The sequence below is a fragment of the Ictidomys tridecemlineatus genome, chromosome 8 (genome assembly GCF_052094955.1).
Source record: "Ictidomys tridecemlineatus isolate mIctTri1 chromosome 8, mIctTri1.hap1, whole genome shotgun sequence".
Lineage (NCBI taxonomy): Eukaryota > Metazoa > Chordata > Mammalia > Rodentia > Sciuridae > Ictidomys > Ictidomys tridecemlineatus.
Genome location: NC_135484.1, coordinates 154,102,765 through 154,128,684, shown reverse-complemented (window position 1 = coordinate 154,128,684; position 25,920 = coordinate 154,102,765). Strand labels below are relative to the sequence as shown.

The following is a 25,920-nucleotide window of genomic DNA, read 5'->3' as shown; positions in this document are numbered from 1 at the left end:
CTGTCCCAGGTGGTAGTGAGTTTTGGGTTTTGAGAGTATTGGTGTTTAGTCCTCTTCCTTCCATTCCTCAAAACAGATGTCCTGTCCTCTAGCTATGTGGTGACACATTTTCACAGCTACTTTCTGCATCTGTCCCTCAACCTCTATATCTCTGCAGCCAGCCTTCATCCGTTTTCTTTCTGTTATTGTTCTTTTCTCTTGGGCATTCTTCTGAAAACCGTTAACTTTCAAGGAATGGATGTATTCCTTGACTTTAATAAAAACATTTCTGCCTCAGAGCACAATGCAGCAGACATATTGGTATGTCAGTGGCTAAGGATATTCTGGAGGGGGAATTGCTTTCAACCCGTGAATGTGACCTGAGGCAAACTTCTTTGGTTTCTCTACACTTCAGTTTCCTCATCTGAGAAAGAATAGTATTTTCTTCTGAAGGCTACTGTAAATGCTAAGTTAGATAATTTATGTAAAGTGCCCAGAAGAAAGAATGCTGGTAGGTGGCTAAGTGTTCCATGAACGGTGGCTATCATATTTAGGCGGACACTGAAATTTGGACCTGGCAAGGTCTTGGGAGGAAGCTGGCGGCAAGACTTCAGGTTATAAAGGCAGTCTTCCTGGCCCCACGGGATGTACATCCCAGAGTGGACTGAACAACTCTTTACTGAGGTTCTTAATATTCTCGAAACTCTTCTCTGCATCCGCCTACAGGCTGACTTGGCAAAACGCACGGATGGGATGCAGGCTCTGGGCACTGCCAGCCCTTTGGTTTTCTCGTGACGAGCCCCGTCGGTTCTTGCATAAAGTGAGGCGCATGGCGCTCAACGTACAGCAGAATCCTTTTCCCATCTCCTAGCAAGGCGCCTGGCATACAGCAGGCGTCCCTTTGTGCAGTTGTCCTCTGAAAGGGCCGCCGGTCGCACTGCACTCCCAGCCCCCAGCAGCCCTTGAGCTCCGCTGGAGGCTGCGCGCCAGGCCTGGTCCACACCGGGCGCGCGCCGCGGTTTCCATGGAAACGGAGAGAAATAACAACGCTGCTGCGGGCAGGGCGAGGGAGGCGCAGAGGCAACGGCGGCGGGGACTGCTCCAGCTAGCGGCTGCCGAGGTCACCTGGCCGTCCAGCCTGCGCCCGCCCCCCACGGCCCGGGAGTCGGTAGGTACAGCCGCGGCGGGCGCCTGGGGACCCTGGCCGCCCCGCCCTCCGGCTCGCCCCAGCGCTGCCCAGCGAGCTCCGCCACCCGGAGGCGCTGGTCAGCCAGAGGGCGAGGGTCCTGCACCCTCGAGCCCGGGCGCTCGCTCCCCCTCCCTCTTAGCGCGTTCCACACACTTGACTTTCACCAAAGAAGAGTCTAGGCAGCTCCAGCCACGGTTTCAATTGCTTTATTTTGAGAGTAAAGGTGAGGGAGCAAGAGAAAAGAAATTTAGGCTGTTTGGGAACAGTTGCCGACGTGATGCTAGAAGCCGAGTCCCGTCATATTCCCACCTCCCTCCCTCCCGTCCGGTCCCAACTCGGGCCAGGAGTGTAAAGCCCCCAGCGCAGCGCCCGTGCCGAGGTGGCACACCTGGATTCTGCAGGTGGCATGCGAAACAGGTGTCGCTCGCTGCGAGCGCTGATTGGCTGTGCACGCCGTGGTGAACTACTTGAAGGTCCACCCGTCCCGCAGCCTGCAGTGTCTCCGCCGAGTGCGCTGGGGCGCAGAGCCGTCCCCTCTCCTCTGCCTGGGGCTTCTCACTTTCCCGTTCCTTTCAGGAGGCGACCCACTCTGGTGCGCGGCGGGGCCCCGGGGGCAGAAAACGAGCCTCCGCCTGGAGCCAGCTGGGGAGGCGTCCCGCGGGAAAATGAGCGGCAGCAGCGCCAGGTCCAGCCACCTGTCCCAGCCGGTGGTGAAGAGCGTGTTGGTGTATCGCAACGGGGACCCGTTCTTCGCGGGGCGCCGCGTGGTCATCCATGAGAAGAAGGTGTCCAGCTTCGACGTCTTCCTGAAGGAGGTGACCGGCGGCGTTCAGGCGCCCTTCGGGGCGGTCAGGAACATCTACACCCCGCGGACCGGCCACCGCATCCGGAAGCTGGACCAGATCGAGAGCGGGGGCAACTACGTGGCGGGGGGCCAGGAGGCCTTCAAGAAACTCAAGTGAGTGGTCTTGCCCTCCACCTCCGCTTGCTGTGCTCCAGGGTGGGTGGGTGACGAGGAAATGAAAGACCCCCGCGCGCCCCGTCCACTTCTCTTAGGGTCGAGCGGCTGTGACTTGGCCATGTGGTGGTGGGGAGGAGGTTGAAACTGGGACTGAAGAGGAATTTCACTTGGGTAGCCCTAGACACAGACTTAAGATTTGTGTATAAGCAACAATAAATTTAATTTTAAAAAGTATCTTTGCACGGTTTAGTGACCAAATAATACTTCCGCATTTTGTTTGGCTTTTTCCCCCTTTCTTCTATTTTTGCCTTTTACTTTTGAGTCCATATTTTTAGTTTCAGTAAAGATTTCTTAAAAATTGCTTACAAGTATTGGACACTAAATTATCACTAGAAGAGAAACCTGCTCTGCATCCCCCCACCCACATTGTTTAAATTCTTTCAACTTTCATTCCAAGTAGAATGGACCAAACTCCACTTCTGTGACCCTCCTCCACCACCTGCCAGCTCAGGTCATAACTATGACGCTTGGGAAAGGCTAGTGCTGCCTCCAGCACCTCGGTTAGACTTACAAGGACAGGGGTCAATTTCCCAGTTCCTGGCAGGCAGCCAGGTTATAGTAGATGTTCCATGAATTAGCAAATTGTGCTTAGGTCTTTGCAGGGAACCAAGATGAAGGAGACAAGACTCCTTGTCTAGGGGTTTGCAGTCTAGCAGGAGAGATGACATGCACATGATAATTTTAATGCAAACGACAAATGAAATAAAGTGCAACTAGAAGAACAAAATTATGTTGGGGTTGAGAGTTGGTGGGGGTGGGCATTGTGGGACAGGTTGATTTTATAGTCTGTTTCTTTACAACTTTTCTGAGATATATTTTGTATAGCTTAAAAGCTACCCATTTCACTGATTTTCAGTGTATTCACCCATTTCACTGATTTTTCAGCATATCCACAGAGTTGTGAAACCCTTACTGCAAAGTAATTTCAGAACATTTCTATCAATCTCCTAAAGAAGCCTTTGCCTTCCAATTTCCCAATCCTGATAACTACCAATCTACTTCCCATCTCCATGGACTGGTCTATTCTGCACCTTTCACATAAATGGAATGATACAATATATGGTCTTTTGTGTCTTACTTATTTTTTTTTTACCATGAACTTCCAAGGTTCATTCATTTTGTAGAATGTATTAATATGTCATTATTTTTATTTTTGAATAACATTCCATGTTGCACATGTAGCATTTGCTTGCTCATTAAGCAGTTGGGTTGTTTCACTTTTTGGCTACTATGGATAATGCTTCTATGAACATTTGTTTATGAGATTTTATTTCTCTTGGGTGTATATGTAGGAGTGAAATTGCTGGTTCATATGCTAATTCTATAAGTCCATTATTTTAAAATTGAATCTTTAAATTAAAGTTCCTCTTGGGCTCCAGGATAGCAACCAATCAATAAATAGAAATGTTTATTATAAATCTATTTTTCAATTTTGTTTTTAACTGTATAGAAAACTGTTTCCAAATATCACTAACATTCTGTAATATCATCCTTCCCTACCTAAGTTTGTTCAAGCTGAGTTATAGGTGTTCTGCTTTCTGTTACACCAGGCATTCTTTGTGTGGAAGGTGAGGGATACACTTGGATTTATTTTTCCCTTCTGTGAAACCTACCTTAAATGTGCTTTCTCTAACTTTGTAGAAAAGGGCTAATAGAACTGCATAAAAGAAATCTGGAGCTTTCAACAGGTGACTTGAGACTTTTCTGTTCTTTAGCTGTGTCCTCAGGCAAGTCCCTGGGCCTAGTAGTCAGCTTCCTAATTCAGAACAGGAACACAACCTTTCCTGCCTTACCGGGTTGTTGTGAAAGTGAATGCTGTGGATGAGCATGTGTTTGGTAAATACCCAAGTGTTATATAGATGTATGGCATCTCTTCATATAAAGTAATTTATGTAAAGTAATTTCATGGAAATAGAAATCTGGCTCAGAATCTAGGAACAGCTGAAAATTATAGACTTATTTTAGTAATTCACATTCTCTTATGTTGATTTGGCACTACCAACTCACAAGATAAAATGACAGAGTTCCAGACCACATAGAAATTGCACTTCCAATCATTTTAAATGGGCATGTAAGGGATTTGCTGGCTATTTTTGCTTTCAATTCACACAAAACAACTGGATTTGTTAATAGGGACCGGGGTTAGTTTTCCATAGTGACAATTGACTAGTTTATCTGTGTCAAAGATACAGTATTTGTGTTATAATGACAGATGCCAAGAAGATCCAAATGCTGAATCTGTTTGAAGCTTAGCACTATAAGTTTGTGTAAAAACTGAAGCAACTAGCAGAACAAAAGACAATTCAAAATGTATTGAGGATGATGTGTGGGCTTTCACTCAGATCCAAAATGATGCTGGGGAAGACAGCAAAATATTTTTCAAATGGAAATGACCACATTACTGCTGGATTTTTTTACTTCAATTTTTCTAATAGTTCTGAAACCATATCTAAACCTCTGGTAGTTATTAAGCCTTTATTTTACAGCAGAGGATTCTAGAGACGGTTTTCCCCCAAATTGTCCCCATAATCTGGAAAACATGGACTTTACTTTCTGGAGTTGAGTCTACCACATTAGTCTTGTGGACTTTCCTGCACATGGTAGAGCATTTTGCTGTTATCCTAGAAATAGGTCCGTGCATGTTCACAGAAGGCTCATTTTATTGCTAAGATGTAAGTCTTATGTAACTAATGTTTAATACAGAAACATGACAATTTACAGAGGTTATCAATTAGGTAAAGTATACTGTCAAAAAAGCAAACAACAGCATAACAGCAGTCATGATAAAACATTTCTATAGCCAAAGTTAATTCTAATAGAACTCCTTTTTTTTTTTTTTTGGTAATTTGGCAACTACAGTAGTTGAAATAGTGTCTGTCTCTACATCTGTGGCTCTGAGATAAATGCTAAATTTATGCTTTTTATATTAAAATGTTTATTTGCACCATATACATATCACAGTTTAGGAACCATTTAAAACTGAAGCCAGGTCATAGCAATGGATGTATAGCTTAACCTCAAAAAAATGCAAAGTTTTCAGCTTGTGCTTACTCAATAGCTAATGAATGATCACGGGTTAATACTTATGGCAAACAGTAATGAATTGATAGGAGTCTCTAGAGGTTAACTGGTCCACCCTTCTGGTTCCAAGCTGCCTGATTGAAACCCTCCCACATGACCAGGCATTTCTGGATCATGAAGTGCTTTCACTGGGAAAATGGTTTTTCCGCCTTACCCAGCTGTTACTTTAATATACACAGTCAGTACTTCCTTTGACCTAAAGTTCATGATTAATGGAGCTGCTAAGAAGCTTTACACATAAGCCATTCTTTATTAAATTATATTAGAACTAGAAATACAGTACATATAGTGAGCGCTATTAAGGGGGTAATATTCCCTAATGGAATATTTGAACTTGAAGTTCTAGGTAGATAAGTGTTGGCTCTGGTGGTGTTGCTGAAAGCAGTTCTTACTGATCTAACACCTATTGATTTTTGCCTTAGGCCTATGCATTTCTTATAACTTACTTTACTTTTTAATAATGCTTGAAATTTACATAACTGACTTAAAACCTATAAAAGCAACCCTTACTGTTTGTTTTTTTTCCCCCCAGTTACTTGGACATAGGAGAAATCAAGAAAAGACCAATGGAAGTTGTTAATACAGAGGTAATACAAATTCTATTTTGTAAGTTCAAATAAATAATAGTACAATTTTGGGGGGTTTGTTTCTTAGGATGTGTCTCAGAGATTCGGATGACATTATAATTATAAAAGATAAGTTCTCAAATGTATTTAAATGGGACATTATCTGTTTTAAGGAAAAGAAAATTCTTTAGGATGCTGTCAGAATTTATTTACGACACTGACAGGCATCCTAGTCAAGGGATTAGATGGAACTCGTCTGTCATTTTCCTAGGCACATGTGTTCTGGTGGAAATCCACAGACACTTTTCCCGTCAAATGTGGGAGGATTCTGAGCTTGCTCCTGACATGCAGTGTTTGAAACCGGCAGGACCCCTCTGACCGCCCCTGAGGCTGACAGAGGGGACATATGGATACCCTATGCTGGCTTTGCAATGGTATCAGAACACAGGACACCTGCCCTTTCCCTTGACTTGAAGTTTACTAGAGTTTGGCTGGGAAAAGCTTGCATGAAGATTCAAAAAGATATTCAAACCACCACATTCCACAGAGCTTCTGAAACCTTCTGGAATTTTCTGTGGTTCGGCAGGATGTATTCCTCCATTTGTGGATGAAAAATAGTTTAGAAACAGTTGAGGGCGAATAGCTGTGAGTGTGTCGGGACAGGGGAGGCTGTAGGCAGACCCAGCCTGGACTCTGTCCAGCAGCCCAGTCTGTGGTCACTCTCCCCACTGGGCCCCAAAGAAACAAGTGTTCCTGCTGTGAGGGACTCTGCCAGCCAGGACACGGTGTGGCTTATCTAGAGAGACCCTCACCCCCTCCACTCCCCCTGCCCCACACAGCTAGAGAACAGGCCCATGGAAGAAATTCTGAGTATGCAGTACGTGAAGGTCAGGGGCTTAAATCCACCATTCAGATGTTTTGGGGAAAGAGGTGCTATTCTCCAGCCTTGTGGAAAATAATAGTTTGGTTTGTTGTTTTGACTTTTCAAAGTGTATCAAATCAATTATTCATGAAAATGATAAACTTTATAGCTTAACATAGGCACAGGTTTTCCAGGTTGTGCTTATATTACAGCTAAAGAATGACTACCAGTTAGTACCTGCAGCAAGCATAAATGAAGGACAGATAAGTGAGTTAGTCTCAGGTTTGGTGCTGTCGGGAGGCCGTCTGATGCTGCAGGCCACTTGGCCACGGGCTGGAGTTTTGCAGTACGGCTGGAGATGGTGGACTCCTAGCCATGAGCTAGTGTATTCACTCTGGTCTCCTGTCTCTGACTAAGACACTGCGCCTGGTGCAGCAGGGGTGCAACCCATTTGTTGGAAAAACTTTTTAAAATTTTAGCTTTAATAACAGAAACATTGGCAAGGACTCTAGTTAACTAATTTGATTTGCTAATTGTTCTTCTACCTTGAAGACAATAATTGTTGTTTCTCTTTACTCTGGGCCTATGCTTGAACCCCACACATGGCTCTGATTTGTGATTGCACCCCTCATGTGGGAAAAGCACACCCTTTATCCCCACATGAAGGCCTGTGTCTCTTCCCTGCTGTTCCTTACTGGTGAGGCCCTCCTCCTCCTTTTCCCCTGCTATAGCCTTTGATCCTTCTTAGTCCTTCCCCATGAAGCTTTCCAGTAGGCACTAAGAGATAGAAGGGATTTGGGAATGCACAGGAGAGGGAAGAGGTGCTGCGAAGCTGCAGTCCACGCTCCTCAGCCCCAGCCACCCAAGCCTAGGGTTCCCATGAGTCTCCTCCTTTCCTTCCAGTCTAGACAAGCGGCATCTTTGCTTCCCTCCACTCTCATTCCCCATCTTGATTGTCAGCAGAAGACCCTCCTCCCCAAAGTCCATACTGTGGTCTTCACCCTGAGGCCTGCTCCGAGCAGGACCAGCCTCTACTTTCCTGGCCAGGAAGGGAGGTTTTGTTTCCAGCTTCCCAGAAGGGAACTCTGAAAGCCCTTTTTCCATCGGAATATCACTTCAACTATTGGTTCTCTAGTAATCCTGCCTTGTCTGCAGTTTCACTTTCTGTGGTTTCAGTTGCCCAAGGTCAATGTTGTTTCAAAATGTTAAATTGAAAATTTCAGAAATAAACAATAAGTTTTAAATTGTGGGTTATGCTGAGAGGCATGATGAAACTCTGCTCATCTCACTTGGGACATGAATCATCCCTTTGTCCAGTATATCCAAGCTGTATATATTACCTGCTCATTAATCATTGGAATCTGTCTCAGTTATCAGATGGATTCTGTCAATATCGCAATGCTGTATACAAGTGATCCTTGTTTTACTCAATAATGCCTCCAAGCCCAGTAGTAGTGATTCTGGCAATTAGGATATACCAAAGAGAAGTCAGAGAGTGCTTTATGTAAAGTAAAAGACTGAAAGCCACATAACTTTTATTATAGTACATTGTTATAACTGTTCCATTTTTCTTTGTTGTTGCTAATCTCTTACAGTGCTTAATTTATAAACTAAATTTCATCATAGATTTGTATGTATAAGAAAAAAATAGTATAAATAGGATTTGGTACTATCTAAGGTTTTAGGAATCCATGGTTTTTTTTTTTTTTTTTTGGAACATATCCTCTGCGGATAAGGGGGATAGCTATGTGCTATTTTGGGTGGAGAACAAGAGAAAAAGGATTTGTAGGTGCCCTGAGGACTTACCTATTGTGTGATTCTTACCATGAGGAAGTACCTCTCTCTTTTCTATAAGTGATTTACAATCAAACTTTTGGAATCCAACAAGTTTATAAGTTAGAAGACTATTGTTATGGTTTGGACATGAGGTATACCCCAAAGCTCCTGTGTTAATGCAGGAGTGTTCAGAGGTGAAATGATTAGACTTTGAAAGCTGTACCTAATCAGTGGATCAGTCCATTTGGTGTCATAATAATGTCTGTGAACTAACTGGGTGGTAAACTTAGGTAGGTGGGGAATGACTACAGGAGGTGGTCCCTGGGGGTGTGCCCTTGGGATTACGCCCAGCTCCGTCTCTCTCTGCTTTCAGCTCCCTCCACCTTGCCCCTCTGCCATGGTGCTCTGCCTCACCTCAGGCCTCGAGCAAGGGAGTGGACTGACATGGAGTGAGCCTCTGAAACCATGAGCCAAAATAAGCTTTTCCTCCTCTAAGCTGATCTTGTCAAGTGTTTTGGTCACAACTATTTATGCTAAAGACTTTAAGAACAGACTTGTGGACACTGGCCTTTCACAAGAGTTACAGATTCTGTTTTCTTGATCTAAGTGAGGATTTCCTTCCAGCAGTAGGGTCTACTGAGAAAAGACTACACAGCTTAGGTACTGTTCACCACTGATATTCTTTGGAACATGACAGCTCCTAAGGGGAGGGAATCAGAGCATTAATGTTGAAGTTGATCAGAACTTGAACCAGAATTGGGCGGTTTAGTTGTTTCAAGGGGAAGTTTCAGTGCAGTAGTCACATAATAAATACTTAGGCAAAGATGTGTCTTTATGAAGGATGAGCAAAGTTCCTTAGTCGCAAAAGTGGGGGCTTTTCCCTCAAATCGGAGGTTATTTCGTGCAGTTTGAGTTTTCTGTGATGGACCTGCACAATAAAAGCTCCCCCTCCAGTCTACCTAGTCCAGTTCCCCCAACTGCTTTAAGCATGTTCATTTGAATGATTCCCAGCACATTTTGCTATGGAAAGTCTTTGCATTTCTACAGGGTGATGCAGAACATGTGGCTTGGAGCTGGAGCCTTCTGGCTGGGAAGTCCCCATGTGCGCTGGAAGCTAGCCCTCCTCACCTCTCCCAGAGACCCTCACCCATGTCCATGGCACATTCTGGTTGCTGGTTAGTTAGTAACTTAGGAGGGTTTCTGCTTTCTGACTGCAGGTCCAGGTAGCCAGGACATTCATATCATTGCTCTTCTCTTCCATGAGTTGACTTTGAAGAGACCTGGTAAGGACAGCCAGTCTTCTTCCTCTTCCTTTGTGACCCTGTCAGGGAACAGAGCAAAGCAGAGCTGGACCTCTTCCACTAACCCAAAGGAAGCACATGGAGTTACTTCCGGCAACCCAGAACTGACCTCTGCTGCCCTTAAGTTCCCCTCAGAGCTGGCCAGTGAGCGTCTAGGAGACACTCTCCCTCCCCTTTCTCCACGTCAGCCTATGGTTTCTCTGAGTGGTGTCTCTTGCTGCACTACTGTAACTGTAGTCTGAACAATAGCTGGGGTTGTCCATCTCTTAGGATCAGGATCAGTAGGCTTGCTTAGACTTTGGAATTTCCAACATTCTTCCCAAGATTCCATGAATTCCTGCAGAATTTAACACCTCACACTCATCTCTTCTGAGCATCTGCTTCCAAAGTGTTGTTGAGTTTGTGGGCTGTCTTGTTCAGTACCCCATCAACCAGAGATAAAATCCTTTCCCTGACGCCGCATGCAATACCCACCCATGAAGTTTGTGTGCGGTGGAATTTACCAGTGGTTTGTAGATGCAGAGTGGATTTTGTAGGCCATAGAGAAGTGCCGACAACTCAGACCTTAGCACTGGGCTTCCCTTCTTAAAAACCACTGTGGCGTGCTGAGGTTGTGGCTCAGTGGTAGAGTGCTCGCCTGGCACGTGTGACGCCCTGGGTTCGATCCTCAGCACCACATTAAGGTAAAGATATTTAAAAAAACCCCACTGTGGCCCGTAAGCCCATTCAGGCTCCAGGTTTGGCACTGCTTCCCCTCCCACGTCCCCACTGATGTCTAACACGGGATCAGTTTACAGGTTCATTTCTTCCCTTGAATCTTGCCAATCCACTTTCTGATGGTCAGCAGTGGAGATCATCTCTCCCCCTCCCCACTTTCCTATTATGAACACCAAGGGTCTGTTTGGGTTTCCCCTCCTGGGTCTGCTCTTCCTTCTGTGCTGGCTGAGCTGCCAAGGGGGGACAGGTGAAAGGTCCAGCCAGAAGAGAGCACAGGGCAGGCTGCCCTCGTCAGAGTGACCTACCGTGAACAGCTCTGCCTTCCGTGCTCTGGAAAAGTGTGGCTTTAAAGTGAAACCCGCCAGTTAAACTCCGAAGCCAGACCCCACGGGAAGTCCACCTGGGAGTGGAAGCCCCTCTGGGGTGGGCTTCTCCCCAGATCCCCTGGACACACAGTCTCAGGTCTCATCCATGGACCACTTGGATGAACTTTCTTCCTTTTTAGCGGGATGGAAAATTCTGGAGTACCATGGAGAGGAGGAGAGAAGGGAAGAGTGTTTGGACCTGCCAAACCTCTCTCTGTGGGAAAGTGAGTGGAATTTGAGTTGTACTTGAGGTCACTCTCGGATAAATGCCCTTCAGGTCTTGCTGTCGTTATTAAAACTTCACCTTGTGGCTTCATCATTAGTTGTGATCTCTAAAGACGCCGACAGGAAGTTTGCTATTGACAGTTCTTGGGCTGGGACGGGGATTCCACATCAAACAGAGTGAATCGCTGACCGTGCTGCAGGGGAGCATGGAACCGGGTGGTTTAACTTCCCGATGGTCAGTCAGCTTTGGATCCCCAGAGCCACGGGGACTCACAGTACCCACTGAAGAGTTCAGTTCCTGGAGAGTTCTATCCTTTTTTTTTTTAATATTTATTTTTTTTTTAGTTTTTTTTTTTTCGGCGGACACAACATCTTTGTTGGTACGTGGCGCTGAGGATCGAACCCTGGCCGCACGCATGCCAGGCGAGCGCGCTACCGCTTGAGCCACATCCCCAGCCCTTAGTTCTATCCTGAACATGAGGAAAGACTTATCTCTCACTTCAGACTCAGGGCTACTAGTTACTGAAGAACCAGACACAGTGGAACCCACTTTTGTAAACCCTTCCCAGGGTGATTGCTTTATGCCACCTCCTGCCACCTCTGCCACACAGCTGCTGGGAGAGAAGCGTTGTCCCCAGCCCTGAGCTGCACCTTTGCACACATGTGCCTTGGATGTGTGTGGCCATCAGAAAGCAGGAGACAGGAGAACCAAGGCTGGCGAGCCCCGAGGAAGGCTCAAGGAGGGAGTGACGTGGTGACTCCTTGCCCGGGCTCCATCCAGGGATTTTTGCTTAGGAATAACTGATGGTGTTTCATTTTCTTCTACACCTTCGCGTTTTACCTTTCCCTCTCTGTTGAGCTGTGTATGTATGTTTGGGTTAGAGTGAGGGAGTCCTTATGCTAACATGGAAGATGTTAGTCTAATGAAAGACATCCACTAATAACTCTGAGCAGCTATGATCTCAAGCTTATAACCCTGATCTCTATGGTCAAGACTAACAAGCTGACCACCCATGATCAACATCTGAAAGGTCGGTGATTTTAGAGTGGCCGTTAACATTTGTTGCAACTATCTTTCATCTTCTATTTGGCATTTAAATATGATTTTGGTTACTCTCTGTGAAATTGATATGTATGCATTTTAGAGCATGTATTATTTTTTATTTATAGTACAAGCTCTTGTAAGCAAGAAGATAAATTTAATAAACACTTAAAAATAATTATAAAACCTTAAAGAAAAAATCTAATTAAATAGTTAAATTACTAATTAAATGCATATATTTAAAAACACCACTTATTTGTCTTCCTGTGCTTCATGTCTTTTAGGTTCATTCATATTATTAAAAGTTACAGAATTTTTTCTCTCTCTCTCTCTCTCTTTTTTTTTAAATGGTGCTGGGGATGGAACCCAGGACCTCAAGCATGTTAGGCAAGTGCTCCACCACTGAGCTAACCCCCACCTAGAATCTTCTTTTTCAGTGACTGAACAGCATGAACTCACTTGTATGTGGATCTGGAAAAGCTGAAATAATAGAAGAAATAGAGAGTAGAATGGTTGTTACGGGGGAATGGGGGTGGCGTGGGTGCGAAATGGGAGGAAACTGGTTACAGAGACAAAGTCTCAGACAAGAGGGATAAGTCCTGGAGATCTATTGCATAACATGCTGACTTTAATTAATGACAATGATGGTATATTTGAACATTGGTGAGAAAATAAAATTTAAAGATCACAAAATATAAGCTAGTGAGGTGATGAGTATGTTAATTTGTTGATGCTATTGTTCTACAATTCACACATACATCAAAGCATCACATTGTACCCAATAAATATATGATACTACTTGACCTTACAAATAAATAAGATGCCACCTAATTAAGTGTCAAACTGTTTTCGGTGTAACATTTCGTTTGAGTTCCCACTCAAAGGCAGTTCTTTGGCAACTTCAATAGCAACACTTACTAACCAGAAAAGAGCGTATTGTTCTTATACTGCACAGGACTGGGAAATTCAGAAGAGGAAAGTTGAGAAATATGTTTTAATATTATAATTTAAAATTATAAGCTTTGTAAAGCTGTACCTTTCAGTTGATGGCAATTTAAATACCTGAGCACATGCTAGAATCTCAGTATTTAGATTTGCATATTAGGATTATTGTTAGATATGAGCTTATTGAGTCTTCTGGGAAAAGTCAGAGCAACGGTTCTTGACAGAGGTATGATTATTTCTGTATGGTAGAAAGAGCAGGAAAATGTGACTAAATAAAGAGCAACATGCAGCCCTGGGAGACCAGTAAACTGCTCAAACTCATTGAATGCTACTTGTGTATAATTTCACATTTTCTCAGGAATGTGCATCAGAAGGCTGCTGAATGCCAGACAGTGGCTAGATGTTAGCCGCAGGGATGTCAAAAGACATTTACTATGTGCCAATCAGAATTACATAAGAAAACTGTTGTAAGAGGACTCTGGAAAGAGATTTTTGCTAAGCTGCATGGAAAAGAATAAGAAAATTAGAAACTAATACCAGGTATTTTTAGCTGCAGGGAGTAAAATGATTTCTTTAGGCTGAATTAATAAGGGGCTTCAATACTTAACAAGACTATGTGTATTGATTCTTTGCCATCATAGCTGGGTATAGAAGGGGAAAAGAAAATTATGGTGTAGAGCAAAGGTTGAAGAATTTAGGTCACATGGAAAGAAAAAAAATGTTTTTAAATTGGAGAGGACTATCCAATGTTTATTGAAAGAAAGTATAGTATTCCATTTTATCTAGTTTTTTAAATGAAAGAGGAAGAAATATTTCCAAATTATTTTTTATTTTATTTATTTATACTTACATGGTGCTGAGGACCGAACCCAGTGCCTCACACATGCTAGGCAAGTGCTCTACCACTGAGCCACAGCCCCAGCCCGGATCTATTTTTGATAAGTACATTCTTCCCCTTTGCACATTTCGGTTGTAGGCCAAGATTCTGGAGATGAATTGTTTCAAGTTTCAAAATGTTCTATAACCTAAGGTTTCATGGGTGAGGGTGTCACCGGGACCTTCTGGTAGACCCAGGGGGTTTGGTCCTTCATGGAGAGACAGTGGGAGGTAGGAAACTTCTGGAGGGAACGGCAACCATCCTGTCAGTAGCTCCTGCAGTGATTCCTCAGCATTCAGAGTTCTCTCATGCATATGAATGTGTGATGCTGTGATTTTTCTGGCACTTCTTGTCAGAGTCTTTAAAAAAGTAAATCTAAAGCAACATCATGACTGTGCGATCTTATATGTAGAGGTGAAGGTAGCTTCTCACCCCATATTGACACCCAAAGACATGTTTTAGTATTTTCCCCCACAAATTGTGTGCTGGGGGGTGGGCAGAAACAAACCTGAAGAGCAGTGAGCTCAAGGAACAAGGGCAGCAAAACTCAGAAATAATCACATGAAGTGGTCAGTGATGGTCCATTTATTATTTTTTAAATCAGGATATAGAAACTTGTCATGTTAGAGGGCTCAAATTTTATCTCTCCTTAATTTAAAAGAAATTCTCTGTATGTAAACCTAAACGTCTGACTTGCTGGGGAGTGCTTTGAATTATGGGTGATTGTGGGAGCAGTGAATCCCTGGGCTTCCTTGACGGGGCAACCTGGGCACAGCACCATACTTATGAGGCTGGGGCCTTGGGCCTAGATGCCGGGAGCCTCTGAGGTCTACCTGATCCCTGGCCCCAGGTTGTGCTGCCAACAGCAGCTGGACTCTCATGGAGGTGCTGGTTATAGCTTGTGAGACGGTGTTCATGTGATGTAGCTCAGGAAAATGACTAAACAGACTCATGTCTACAAAGTAGCAGGCGAATAGTGTCTCCTCCATGCCCACGACAAATCAGTGAACCCAACACCGAGCGGTGAGGGCATTTTTTTAAAGGTAGGACTATTTATTTGCATTTAGTTGATTTCAGCAAGAAGTGTGCAGCTGGTGTGCCTTGGTGTCTGGCTTGGCCAACAGGGAACATTCCCACACATCAGTGAAAGACTCCTTTATAAGCAGCCAGCCAGATCCTGCTCTGATGCTGTCCCGTGATTACATAGTTTGGATGGTTGGTTTGTTGAAATAAGATTGAGTTTAGCCCACCTGTGAGCTGGAGGCAGAACTCTAAGTGGTGAGTGGTTGTGGGGAAGACACAACCAAACCGACGTGGTGTATTTGCAGTGTCTAATGTTTAACCTGGGACTTTTCTCTCTAGGAAATTTGAAACAGCAACCTATGTGGTTTGGTGTTTCTCTCCCTCCACTTTTAAGAGCAAGTATTTTTGAATTTCAAAGATTTATGAACCTTCCTGCCTGCCTTTGCTAATTCCGATTATACAACGTTATAAAAGCGGGACACCAAGTTTTAGAAAATTTTATGGAACAGGTGATCTGACATGACCCAAGTTTCTTTTTGAAGATTACACTCTAAATAATAAAATTGCACATTCACAGTCTTTTCCTGGAAGTGAGCTGATAACCCAACTTCCATAAACATTTTATTAACTAGTATGGGATCTTTCACAGATGGTTTTTAAACACTGGATCTAGAAAACTAATTTGAAATCTCAACTAAGAGGAACGAATGTGTGGTGTGTGTGTGTGTGTGTGTGTGTGTGTGTGTATGTGTAAGTATATGATTATATATCCTTTAAAACTATGTGTGTATGTATTCCTCAACAGGGTCACTACCTAGCACACCCATCATTCAGCTGAAAACATTCCAAGTGGAGATGCACTAACTGCCCCAGGGAAATCCTAGGGCAGCTCAGCCCTGGAGCGCACTGTGGAGTTTCAGCTATTCCCTGGGCCATTGCCTGGCTGGTGGGGGCTGCAGCTCCCTACCCCAGCCCAGCAGTGTCAGAGAATTTTGTGCCGACACATCACTGGTTTGGTAAAGATCAAACTTTGAAATTTGAGGTGTGATTTCTATTGCACCTGTCTTGCTTTCATATCACGGTAAAGTCTGAAAGCTCTAAGTTGAATCATACAAACTGGGGACCATCTGTATATATAGTTATTATAGAAAAGCCTTTTTAGTATGGCTTTTGCAAATATAAAAGTAGTTTTTCATGAACACTCAATTGGCTGATATTTAATTTAGTCAAAAAGTAAATTAAAATAGGATTAACAGGCTTTCTCTCCCTCTTCTGTATTTATCAGATTGCTATTCCCTGTATTATTTGTATTTTAATTATTTTTTAAATAATATTGGTTAACTGTATTTCATCATTTATTAGTCTATCTAAACCTGCATATGTGTGTATATAAATAATGCAGTATAGACAGTGTGATTTGTCTTTTGGGAATTTTCAGCATTTTAAATTACTGATTAATTAATTTATTTCAAAACTATTTTTCTCTCTTTCTCCCCCAATTTACCTGTTCAGGTATTCATTTTTAACTCTCTGTTTAGGAATTCTCCTTGCTTTCTCTATCTCATAGTATCAAGTTAGTGAAGCTGTGTGCATCAAATTGGTGCCCACCACTTGCAAGTGGGCTTATTCATAAAAAGATCATTTTGGTTAGTGATCAACAGCAACATGAGTTTGATTCATGTTTCCTGACACCATGTAATACTTCGAAGTATTTAGTCAGAATTCCAAAACCAAGACAGAACTCTCCTGGTGATCCCCTGGGTTATCCTGCAGGATTGTGAAGACAGCTTCCTAGTGTGTGGGAAAGGAGAGTCTGCAGGTAAATTGCTCTAACTCTTTGCTATTACTTAAAGTCTCCTTTAAGTGAGAGTGTTTGGAACTCTAAGAAATGAGTCTAATCACAAAATTATGGTTCTTACTTTGGGCAATAATAATTAACATCAGATTCTTTCAACAAAAAGGTGATGTGCCAGGTATCATGCTGGTGGGTTAGTAATGAGGAAGACACATGGGCATCATGCAGGTGGGTTAGTACAGAGGAAGACAGATGGGCATCATGCTGGGGGGTTAGTAGTGAGGAGGGAACATGGGTATCATGCTGGTGGGTTAGTAGTGAGGAGGGCAGATGGGCATCATGCTGGTGGGTTACTAGTGAGGGAGGCAGATGGGCATCATGCTGGTGGATTAACAGTGAGGAAGGCACATGGGCATCATGCTGGTGGGTTAGTAGTGAGGAGGGCACATGGGCATCATGCTGGGGGGTTAGTAGTGAGAGGGCAGATGGGCATCATGCTGGGGGGTTAGTAGTGAGGAGGGCAAATGGGCATCATGCTGGTGGGTTAGTAGTGAGGAGGGCACATGGGCATCATGCTGGTGGGTTAGTAGTGAGGAGGGCAGATGGGCATCATGCTGGTGGGTTAGTAGTGAGGAAGGCAGATGGGCATCATGCTGGTGGGTTAGTAGTGTTGAGGGCAGATGGGCATCATGCTGGTGGGTTAGTAGTGAGGAAGGCAGATGGGCATCATGCTGGTTGGTTAGTAGTGTTGAGGGCAGATGCGCATCATGCTGGTGGGTCAATAGTGAGGAGGGCAGATGGGCATCATGCTGGGGGGTTAGTAGTGAGGAGGGCAGATGGGCATCATGCTGGTGGGTTAGTAGTGAGGAGGGCAGATGGGTATCATGCTGGAGGGTTAGTAGTGAGGAGGGCAGATGGGCATCATGCTGGTGGGTTAGTAGTGAGGAGGGCAGATGGGCACCATGCTGGTGGGTTAGTAGTGAGGAGGGCACATGGGCATCATGCTGGTGGGTTAGTAGTGAGGAGGGCACATGGGCATCATGCTGGTGGGTTAGTAGTGAGGAGGGCAGATGGGCATCATGCTGGTGGATTAGTATTGAGGCGGGCAGATGGGCATCATGCTGGTGGGTTAGTAGTGAGGAGGGCACATGGGCATCATGCTGGTGGGTTAGTAGTGAGGAGGGCACATGGGCATCATGCTGGTGGGTTAGTAGTGAGGAAGGCAGATGGGCATCATGCTGGTGGATTAGTAGTGAGGAGGGCACATGGGCATCATGCTGGGGGGTTAGTAGTGAGGAGGGCAGATGGGCACCATGCTGGTGGGATAGTAGTGAGGAGGGCACATGGGCATCATGCTGGTGGGTTAGTAGTAAGGAAGGCAGATGGGCATCATGCTGGGGGGTTAGTAGTGAGGAGGGCAGATGGGCATCATGCTGGTGGGTTAGTAGTGAGGAAGGCAGATGGGCATCATGCTGGGGGGTTAGTAGTGAGGAGGGCAGATGGGCATCATGCTGGTGGGTTAGTAGTGAGGAGGGCAGATGGGCATCATGCTGGTGGGTTAGTAGTGAGGAGGGCAGATGGGCATCATGCTGGTGGGTTAGTAGTGAGGAGGGCAGATGGGCATCATGCTGGGGGGTTAGTAGTGAGGAGGGCAGATGGGCATCATGCTGGTGGGTTAGTAGTGAGGAGGGCACATGGGCATCATGCTGGTGGGTTAGTAGTGAGGAAGGCAGATGGGCATCATGCTGGTGGGTTAGTAGTGAGGAGGGCAGATGGGCATCATGCTGGTGGGTTAGTAGTGGGTAGGGCAGATGGGCATCATGCTGGTGGGTTAGTAGTGAGGAGGGCAGATGGGCATCATGCAGGGGGGTTAGTAGTGAGAGGGCAGATGGGCATCATGCTGGTGGGTTAGTAGTGAGGAGGGCAGATGGGCATCATGCTGGTGGGTTAGTAGTGAGGAGGGCAGATGGGCATCAAGCTGGGGGGTTAGTAGTGAGGAGGGCAGATGGGCATCATGCTGGGGGGTTAGTAGTGACAAAGGAACATGGGCATCATGCTGGTGGGTTAGTAGTGAGGAGAGCAGATGGGCATCATGCTGGTGGGTTAGTAGTGAGGAGGGCAGATGGGCAGCATGCTGGTGGGTTAGTAGTGAGGAGTGCAGATGGGCATCATGCTGGTGGGTTAGTAGTGAGGAGGGCAGATGGACATCATGCTGGTGGGTTAGTAGTGAGGAGGGCAGATGGGCATCATGCTGGTGGGTTAGTAGTGAGGAGGGCAGATGGGCATCATGCTGGGGGGTTAGTAGTGAGGAGGGCAGATGGGCATCATGCTGGTGGGTTAGTAGTGAGGAGGGCAGATGGGCATCATGCTGGTGGGTTAGTAGTGAGGAGGGCACATGGGCATCATGCTGGTGGGTTAGTAGTGAGGAGGGCAGATGGACATCATGCTGGTGGGTTAGTAGTGAGGAGGGCAGATGGGCATCATGCTGGGGGGTTAGTAGTGAGGAGGGCACATGGGCATCATGCTGGGGGGTTAGCAGTGAGGAGGGCAGATGGGCACCATGCTGGGGGGTTAGTAGTGAGGAGGGCAGATGGGCATCATGCTGGTGGGTTAGTAGTGAGGAGGGCACATGGGCACCATGCTGGGGGGTTAGTAGTGAGGAGGGCACATGGGAATCATGCTGGTGGGTTAGTAGTGAGGAGGGCAGATGGGCATCATGCTGGTGGGTTAGTAGTGAGGAGGGCAGATGGGCATCATGCTGGGGGGTTAGTAGTGAGGAGGGCAGATGGGCATTATGCTGTTAGGTTAGTAGTGAGGAGGGCACATGGGCATCATGCTGGTGGGTTAGTAGTGAGGAGGGCAGATGGGCATCATGCTGGGGGGTTAGTAGTGAGGAGGGCAGATGGTCATCATGCTGGGGGGTTAGTAGTGAGGAGGGCAGATGGGCATCATGCTGGTGGGTTAGTAGTGAGGAAGGCAGATGGGCATCATGCTGGTGGGTTAGTAGTGAGGAGGGCACATGGGCATCATGCTGGTGGGTTAGTAGTGAGGAGGGCACATGGGCATCATGCTGGTGGGTTAGTAGTGAGGAGGGCACATGGGCATCATGCTGGTGGGTTAGTAGTGAGGAGGGCAGATGGGTATCATGCTGGTGGGTTAGTAGTGAGGAGGGCAGATGGGCATCATGCTGGTGGGTTAGTAGTGAGGAAGGCACATGGGCATCATGCTGGTGGGTTAGTAGTGAGGAGGGCACATGGGCATCATGCTGGTGGGTTAGTAGTGAGGAGGGCAGATGGGTATCATGTTGGTGGGTTAGTAGTGAGGAGGGCAGATGGGCATTATGCTGGTGGGTTAGTAGTGAGGAGGGCACATGGGCATCATGCTGGTGGGTTAGTAGTGAGGAGGGCAGATGGGCATCATGCTGGGGGGTTAGTAGTGAGGAGGGCACATGGGCATCATACTGGTGGGTTAGTAGTGAGGAGGGCACATGGGCATCATGCTGGTGGGTTAGTAGTGAGGAGGGTACATGGGCATCATGCTGGTGGGTTAGTAGTGAGGAGGGCAGATGGGCATCATGCTGGGGGTTAGTAGTGAGGAGGGCAGATGGGCATCATGCTGGTGGATTAGTAGTGGGTAGGGCAGATGGGTATCATGCTGGTGGGTTACAAGTGAGGAGGGCAGATGGGCATCATGCTGGTAGGTTAGTAGTGAGGAGGGCAGATGGGCATCATGCTGGTGGGTTAGTAGTGGGTAGGGCAGATGGGTATCACGCTGGTGGGTTAGTAGTGAGGAGGGCAGATGGGAATCATGCTGGTGGGTTAGTAGTGAGGAGGGCAGATGGGCATCATGCTGGTGGGTTAATAGTGAGGAGGGCAGATGGGCATCATGCTGGTGGGTTAGTAGTGGGTAGGGCAGATGGGTATCATGCTGGTGGGTTAGTAGTGAGGAGGGCAGATGGGCATCATGCTGGAAGGTTAGTAGTGAGGAGGGCAGATGGGCATCATGCTGGTGGGTTAGTAGTGGGTAGGGCAGATGGGTATCACGCTGGTGGGTTAGTAGTGAGGAGGGCAGATGGGCATCATGCTGGTGGGTTAGTAGTGAGGAAGGCAGATGGGAATCATGCTGGGGGGTTAGTAGTGAGAAGGGCAGATGGGCATCATGCTGGTGGCTTAGTAGTGAGGAGGGCAGATGGGCATCATGCTGGTGGGTTAGTAGTGAGGAGGGCAGATGGGCATCATGCTGGGGGGTTAGTAGTGAGGAGGGCAGATGGACATCATGCTGGTGGGTTAGTAGTGAGGAAGGCAGATGGGCATCATGCTGGGGGGTTAGTAGTGAGGAAGGCAGATGGGCATCATGCTGGTGGGTTAGTAGTGAGGAAGGCAGATGGGCATCATGCTGGTGGGTTAGTAGTGAGGAGGGCACATGGGTATCATGCTGGGGGGTTAGTAGTGAGAAGGGCAGATGGGCATCATGCTGGGGGGTTAGTAGTGAGGAGGGCAGATGGGCATCATGCTGGGGGGTTAGTAGTGAGGAGGGCAGATGGACATCATGCTGGTGGGTTAGTAGTGAGGAAGGCAGATGGGCATCATGCTGGGGGGTTAGTAGTGAGGAGGGCAGATGGGCATCATGCTGGTGGGTTAGTAGTGAGGAAGGCAGATGGGCATCATGCTGGTGGATTAGTAGTGAAGAGGGCACATGGGCATCATGCTGGTGGGTTAGTAGTGAGGAGGGCAGATGGGCATCATGCTGGGGGGTTAGTAGTGAGGAAGGCAGATGGGCATCATGCTGGGGGGTTAGTGGTGAGGAAGGCAGATGGGCACCATGCTGGGGGGTTAGTAGTGAGGAAGGAAGATGGGCATCATGCTGGGGGGTTAGTAGTGAGGAGGGCAGATGGGCATCATGCTGGTGGGTTAGTAGTGAGGAGGGCAGATGGGCATCATGCTGGTGGATTAGTAGTGAGGAGGGCATATGGGCATCATGCTGGTGGGTTAGTAGTGAGGAGGGCAGATGGGCATCATGCTGGTGGGTTAGTAGTGAGGAGGGCAGATGGGCATCATGCTGGTGGGTTAGTAGTGAGGAGGGCAGATGGGCATCATGCTGGTGGGTTAGTAGTGAGGAGGGCAGATGGGCATCATGCTGGTTGGTTAGTAGTGAGGAGGGCACATGGGCATCATGCTGGGGGGTTAGTAGTGAGGAGGGCAGATGGGCATCATGCTGGTGGGTTAGTAGTGAGGAAGGCACATGGGCATCATACTGGGGGGTTAGTAGTGAGGAGGGCAGATGGGCATCATGCTGGGGGGTTAGTAGTGAGGAGGGCAGATGGGCATCATGCTGGTGGGTTAGTAGTGAGGAGGGCAGATGGGCATCATGCTGGAGGGTTAGTAGTGAGGAGTGCAGATGGGCATCATGCTGGTGGGTTAGTAGTGAGGAGGGCAGATGGGCATCATGCTGGGAGGTTAGTAGTGAGGAGGGCAGATGGGCACCATGCTGGTGGGTTAGGAGTGAGGAGGGCACATGGGAATCATGCTGGTGGGTTAGTAGTGAGGAAGGCAGATGGGAATCATGCTGGGGGGTTAGTAGTGAGGAGGGCAGATGGGCATCATGCTGGTGGGTTAGTAGTGAGGAGGGCAGATGGGCATCATGCTGGTGGGTTAGTAGTAAGGAGGGCACATGGGCATCATGCTGGTGGGTGAGTAGTGAGGAGGGAACATGGGCATCATGCTGGTGGGTTAGTAGTGAGGAGGGCAGATGGGTATCATGCTGGTGGGTTAGTAGTGAGGAGGGCTGATGGGCATCATGCTGGGGGTTAGTAGTGAGGGGGGCAGATGGGCATCATGCTGGTGGGTTAATAGTGAGGAGGGCAGATGGGCATCATGCTTGTGGGTTAGTAGTGGGTAGGGCAGATAGGTATCATGCTGGTGGGTTAGTAGTGAGGAGGGCAGATCGGCATCATGCTGGTAGGTTAGTAGTGAGGAGGGCAGATGGGCATCATGCTGGTGGGTTAGTAGTGGGTAGGGCAGATGGGTATCACGCTGGTGGGTTAGTAGAGAGGAGGGCAGATGGGCATCATGCTGGTGGGTTAGTAGTGAGGAAGGTAGATGGGAATCATGCTGGGGGGTTAGTAGTGAGCAGGGCAGATGGGCATCATGCTGGTGGGTTAGTAGTGAAGAGGGCAGATGGGAATCATGCTGGGGGGTTAGTAGTGAGGAGGGCAGATGGGCATCATGCTGGGGGGTTAGTAGTGAGGAGGGCAGATGGGCACCATGCTGGGGGGTTAGTAGTGAGGAGGGCAGATGGGCACCATGCTGGGGGTTAGTATTGAGGGGGGCAGATGGGCATCATGCTGGTGGGTTAATAGTGAGGAGGGCAGATGGGCATCATGCTTGTGGGTTAGTAGTGGGTAGGGCAGATAGGTATCATGCTGGTGGGTTAGTAGTGAGGAGGGCAGATGGGCATCATGCTGGTAGGTTAGTAGTGAGGAGGGCAGATGGGCATCATGCTGGTGGGTTAGTAGTGGGTAGGGCAGATGGGTATCACGCTGGTGGGTTAGTAGAGAGGAGGGCAGATGGGCATCATGCTGGTGGGTTAGTAGTGAGGAAGGTAGATGGGAATCATGCTGGGGGGTTAGTAGTGAGCAGGGCAGATGGGCATCATGCTGGTGGGTTAGTAGTGAAGAGGGCAGATGGGAATCATGCTGGGGGGTTAGTAGTGAGGAGGGCAGATGGGCATCATGCTGGGGGGTTAGTAGTGAGGAGGGCAGATGGGCACCATGCTGGGGGGTTAGTAGTGAGGAGGGCAGATGGGCACCATGCTGGTGGGTTAGTAGTGCGGAAGGCAGATGGGAATCATGCTGGGGGGTTAGTAGTGAGAAGGGCAGATGGGCACCATGCTGGTGGGTTAGTATTGAGGAGGGCAGATGGACATCATGCTGGTGGGTTAGTAGTGAGGAAGGCAGATGGGTATCATGCTGGGGGGTTAGTAGTGAGGAGGGCAGATGGGCATCATGCTGGTGGGTTAGTAGTGAGGAAGGCAGATGGGCATCATGCTGGGGGGTTAGTAGTGAGGAGGGCACATGGGCATCATGCTGGTGGGTTAGTAGTGAGGAAGTCAGATGGGCATCATGCTGGGGGGTTAGTAGTGAGGAGGGCAGATGGGCATGATGCTGGGGGGTTAGTAGTGAGGAGGGCACATGGGTATCATGCTGGTGGGTTAGTAGTGAGGAAGGCAGATGGGCATCATGCTGGTGGGTTAGTAGTGAGGAAGGCAGATGGGCACCATGCTGGGGGGTTAGTAGTGAGGAAGGCAGATGGGCATCATGCTGGGGGGTTAGTAGTGAGGAGGGCAGATGGGCATCATGCTGGTGGGTTAGTATTGAGGAGGGCAGATGGGCATTATGCTGGTGGGTTAGTAGTGAGTAGGGCACATGGGCATCATGCTGGGGGGTTAGTAGTGAGGAGGGCAGATGGGCATCATGCTGGAGGGGTAGTAGTGAGGAGTGCAGATGGGCATCATGCTGGTGGGTTAGTAGTGAGGAGGGCAGATGGGCATCATGCTGGGGGGTTAGTAGTAAGGAGGGCAGATGGGCATCATGCTGGTGGGTTAGGAGTGAGGAGGGCACATGGGCATCATGCTGGTGGGTTAGTAGTGAGGAAGGCAGATGGGCACCATGCTGGTGGGTTAGTAGTGAGGAGGGCAGATGGGCATCATGCTGGTGGGTTAGTAGTGAGGAGGGCAGATGGGCATCATGCTGGTGGGTTAGTAGTGAGGAGGGCACATGGGCATCATGCTGGTGGGTTAGTAGTGAGGAAGTCAGATGGGCATTATGCTGGTGGGTTAGTAGTGAGTAGGGCACATGGGCATCATGCTGGGGGGTTAGTAGTGAGGAGGGCAGATGGGCATCATGCTGGTGGGTTAGTAGTGAGGAGGGCAGATGGGTATCATGCTGGTGGGTTAGTAGTGAGGAGGGCAGATGGGCATCATGCTGGTGGGTTAGTAGTGAGGAGGGCAGATGGGTATCATGCTGGTTGGTTAGTAGTGAGGAGGGCAGATGGGCATCATGCTGGTGGGTTAGTAGTGGATAGGGCAGATGGGTGTCACGCTGGTGGGTTAGTAGTGAGGAGGGCAGATGGGAATCATGCTTGTGGGTTAGTAGTGAGGAGGGCAGATGGGCATCATGCTGGGGGGTTAGTAGTGAGAGGGCACATGGGCATCATGCTGGTGGGTTAGTAGTGAGGAGGACACATGGGCATCATGCTGGCGGGTTAGTAGTGAGGAGGGCACATGGGCATCATGCTGGTGGGTTAGTAGTGAGGAGGGCAGATGGGTATCATGCTGGTGGGTTAGTAGTGAGGAGGGCACATGGGCATCATGCTGGTGGGTTAGTAGTGAGGAAGGCAGATGGGAATCATGCTGGTAGGTTAGTAGTGAGGAGGGCAGATGGGCATCAAGCTGGTGGGTTAGTAGTGAGGAGGGCACATGGGCATCATGCTGGTGGGTTAGTAGTGAGGAGGGCACATGGGCATCATGCTGGTGGGTTAGTAGTGAGGAGGGCACATGGGCATCATGCTGGTGGGTTAGTAGTGAGGAGGGCACATGGGCACCATGCTGGTGGGTTAGTAGTGAGGAGGGCAGATTGGCATCATGCTGGGGGTTAGTAGTGAGGGGGGCAGATGGGCATCATGCTGGTGGGTTAATCGTGAGGAGGGCAGATGGGCATCATGCTGGTGGGTTAGTAGTGGGTAGGGCAGATGGGCACCATGATGGTGGGTTAGTAGTGAGGAGGGCAGATGGACATCATGCAGGTGGGTTAGTAGTGAGGAAGGAAGATGGGCATCATGCTGGGGGGTTAGTAGTGAGTAGGGCAGATGGGCATCATGCTGGTGGGTTAGTAGTGAGGAAGGCTGATGGGCATCATGCTGGTGGGTTAGTAGTGAGGAGAGCAGATGGGCATCATGCTGGCGGGTTAGTAGTGAGGAGTGCAGATGGGCATCATGCTGGTGGGTTAGTAGTGAGGAGGGCAGATGGGCATCATGCTGGGAGGTTAGTAGTGAGGAGGGCAGATGGGCACCATGCTGGTGGGTTAGGAGTGAGGAGGGCACATGGGAATCATGCTGGTGGGTTAGTAGTGAGGAAGGCAGATGGGAATCATGCTGGGGG

The 25,920-nt window shown here is 47.8% G+C and overlaps 1 protein-coding gene across 3 annotated transcripts in view; it reads left to right on the top strand.

Annotated features, from left to right (window-relative positions):
* Nucleotides 1–1,001: 1,001 nt before the first annotated feature.
* Dcdc2 (doublecortin domain containing 2) overlaps nt 1,002–25,920 on the top strand; it is a 168,667-nt gene continuing 143,748 nt past the window's right edge. The window contains exons 1-3 of one of the 3 annotated variants that reach the window (XM_078020602.1): nt 1,002–1,147; nt 1,745–2,126; nt 5,803–5,857. In XM_078020602.1, coding sequence (XP_077876728.1) covers nt 1,834–2,126; nt 5,803–5,857 — 348 coding nt within the window. In that variant the 5' untranslated portion in view covers nt 1,002–1,147; nt 1,745–1,833. The other 2 variants (XM_078020603.1, XM_078020604.1) reach the window with 2 other exon arrangements.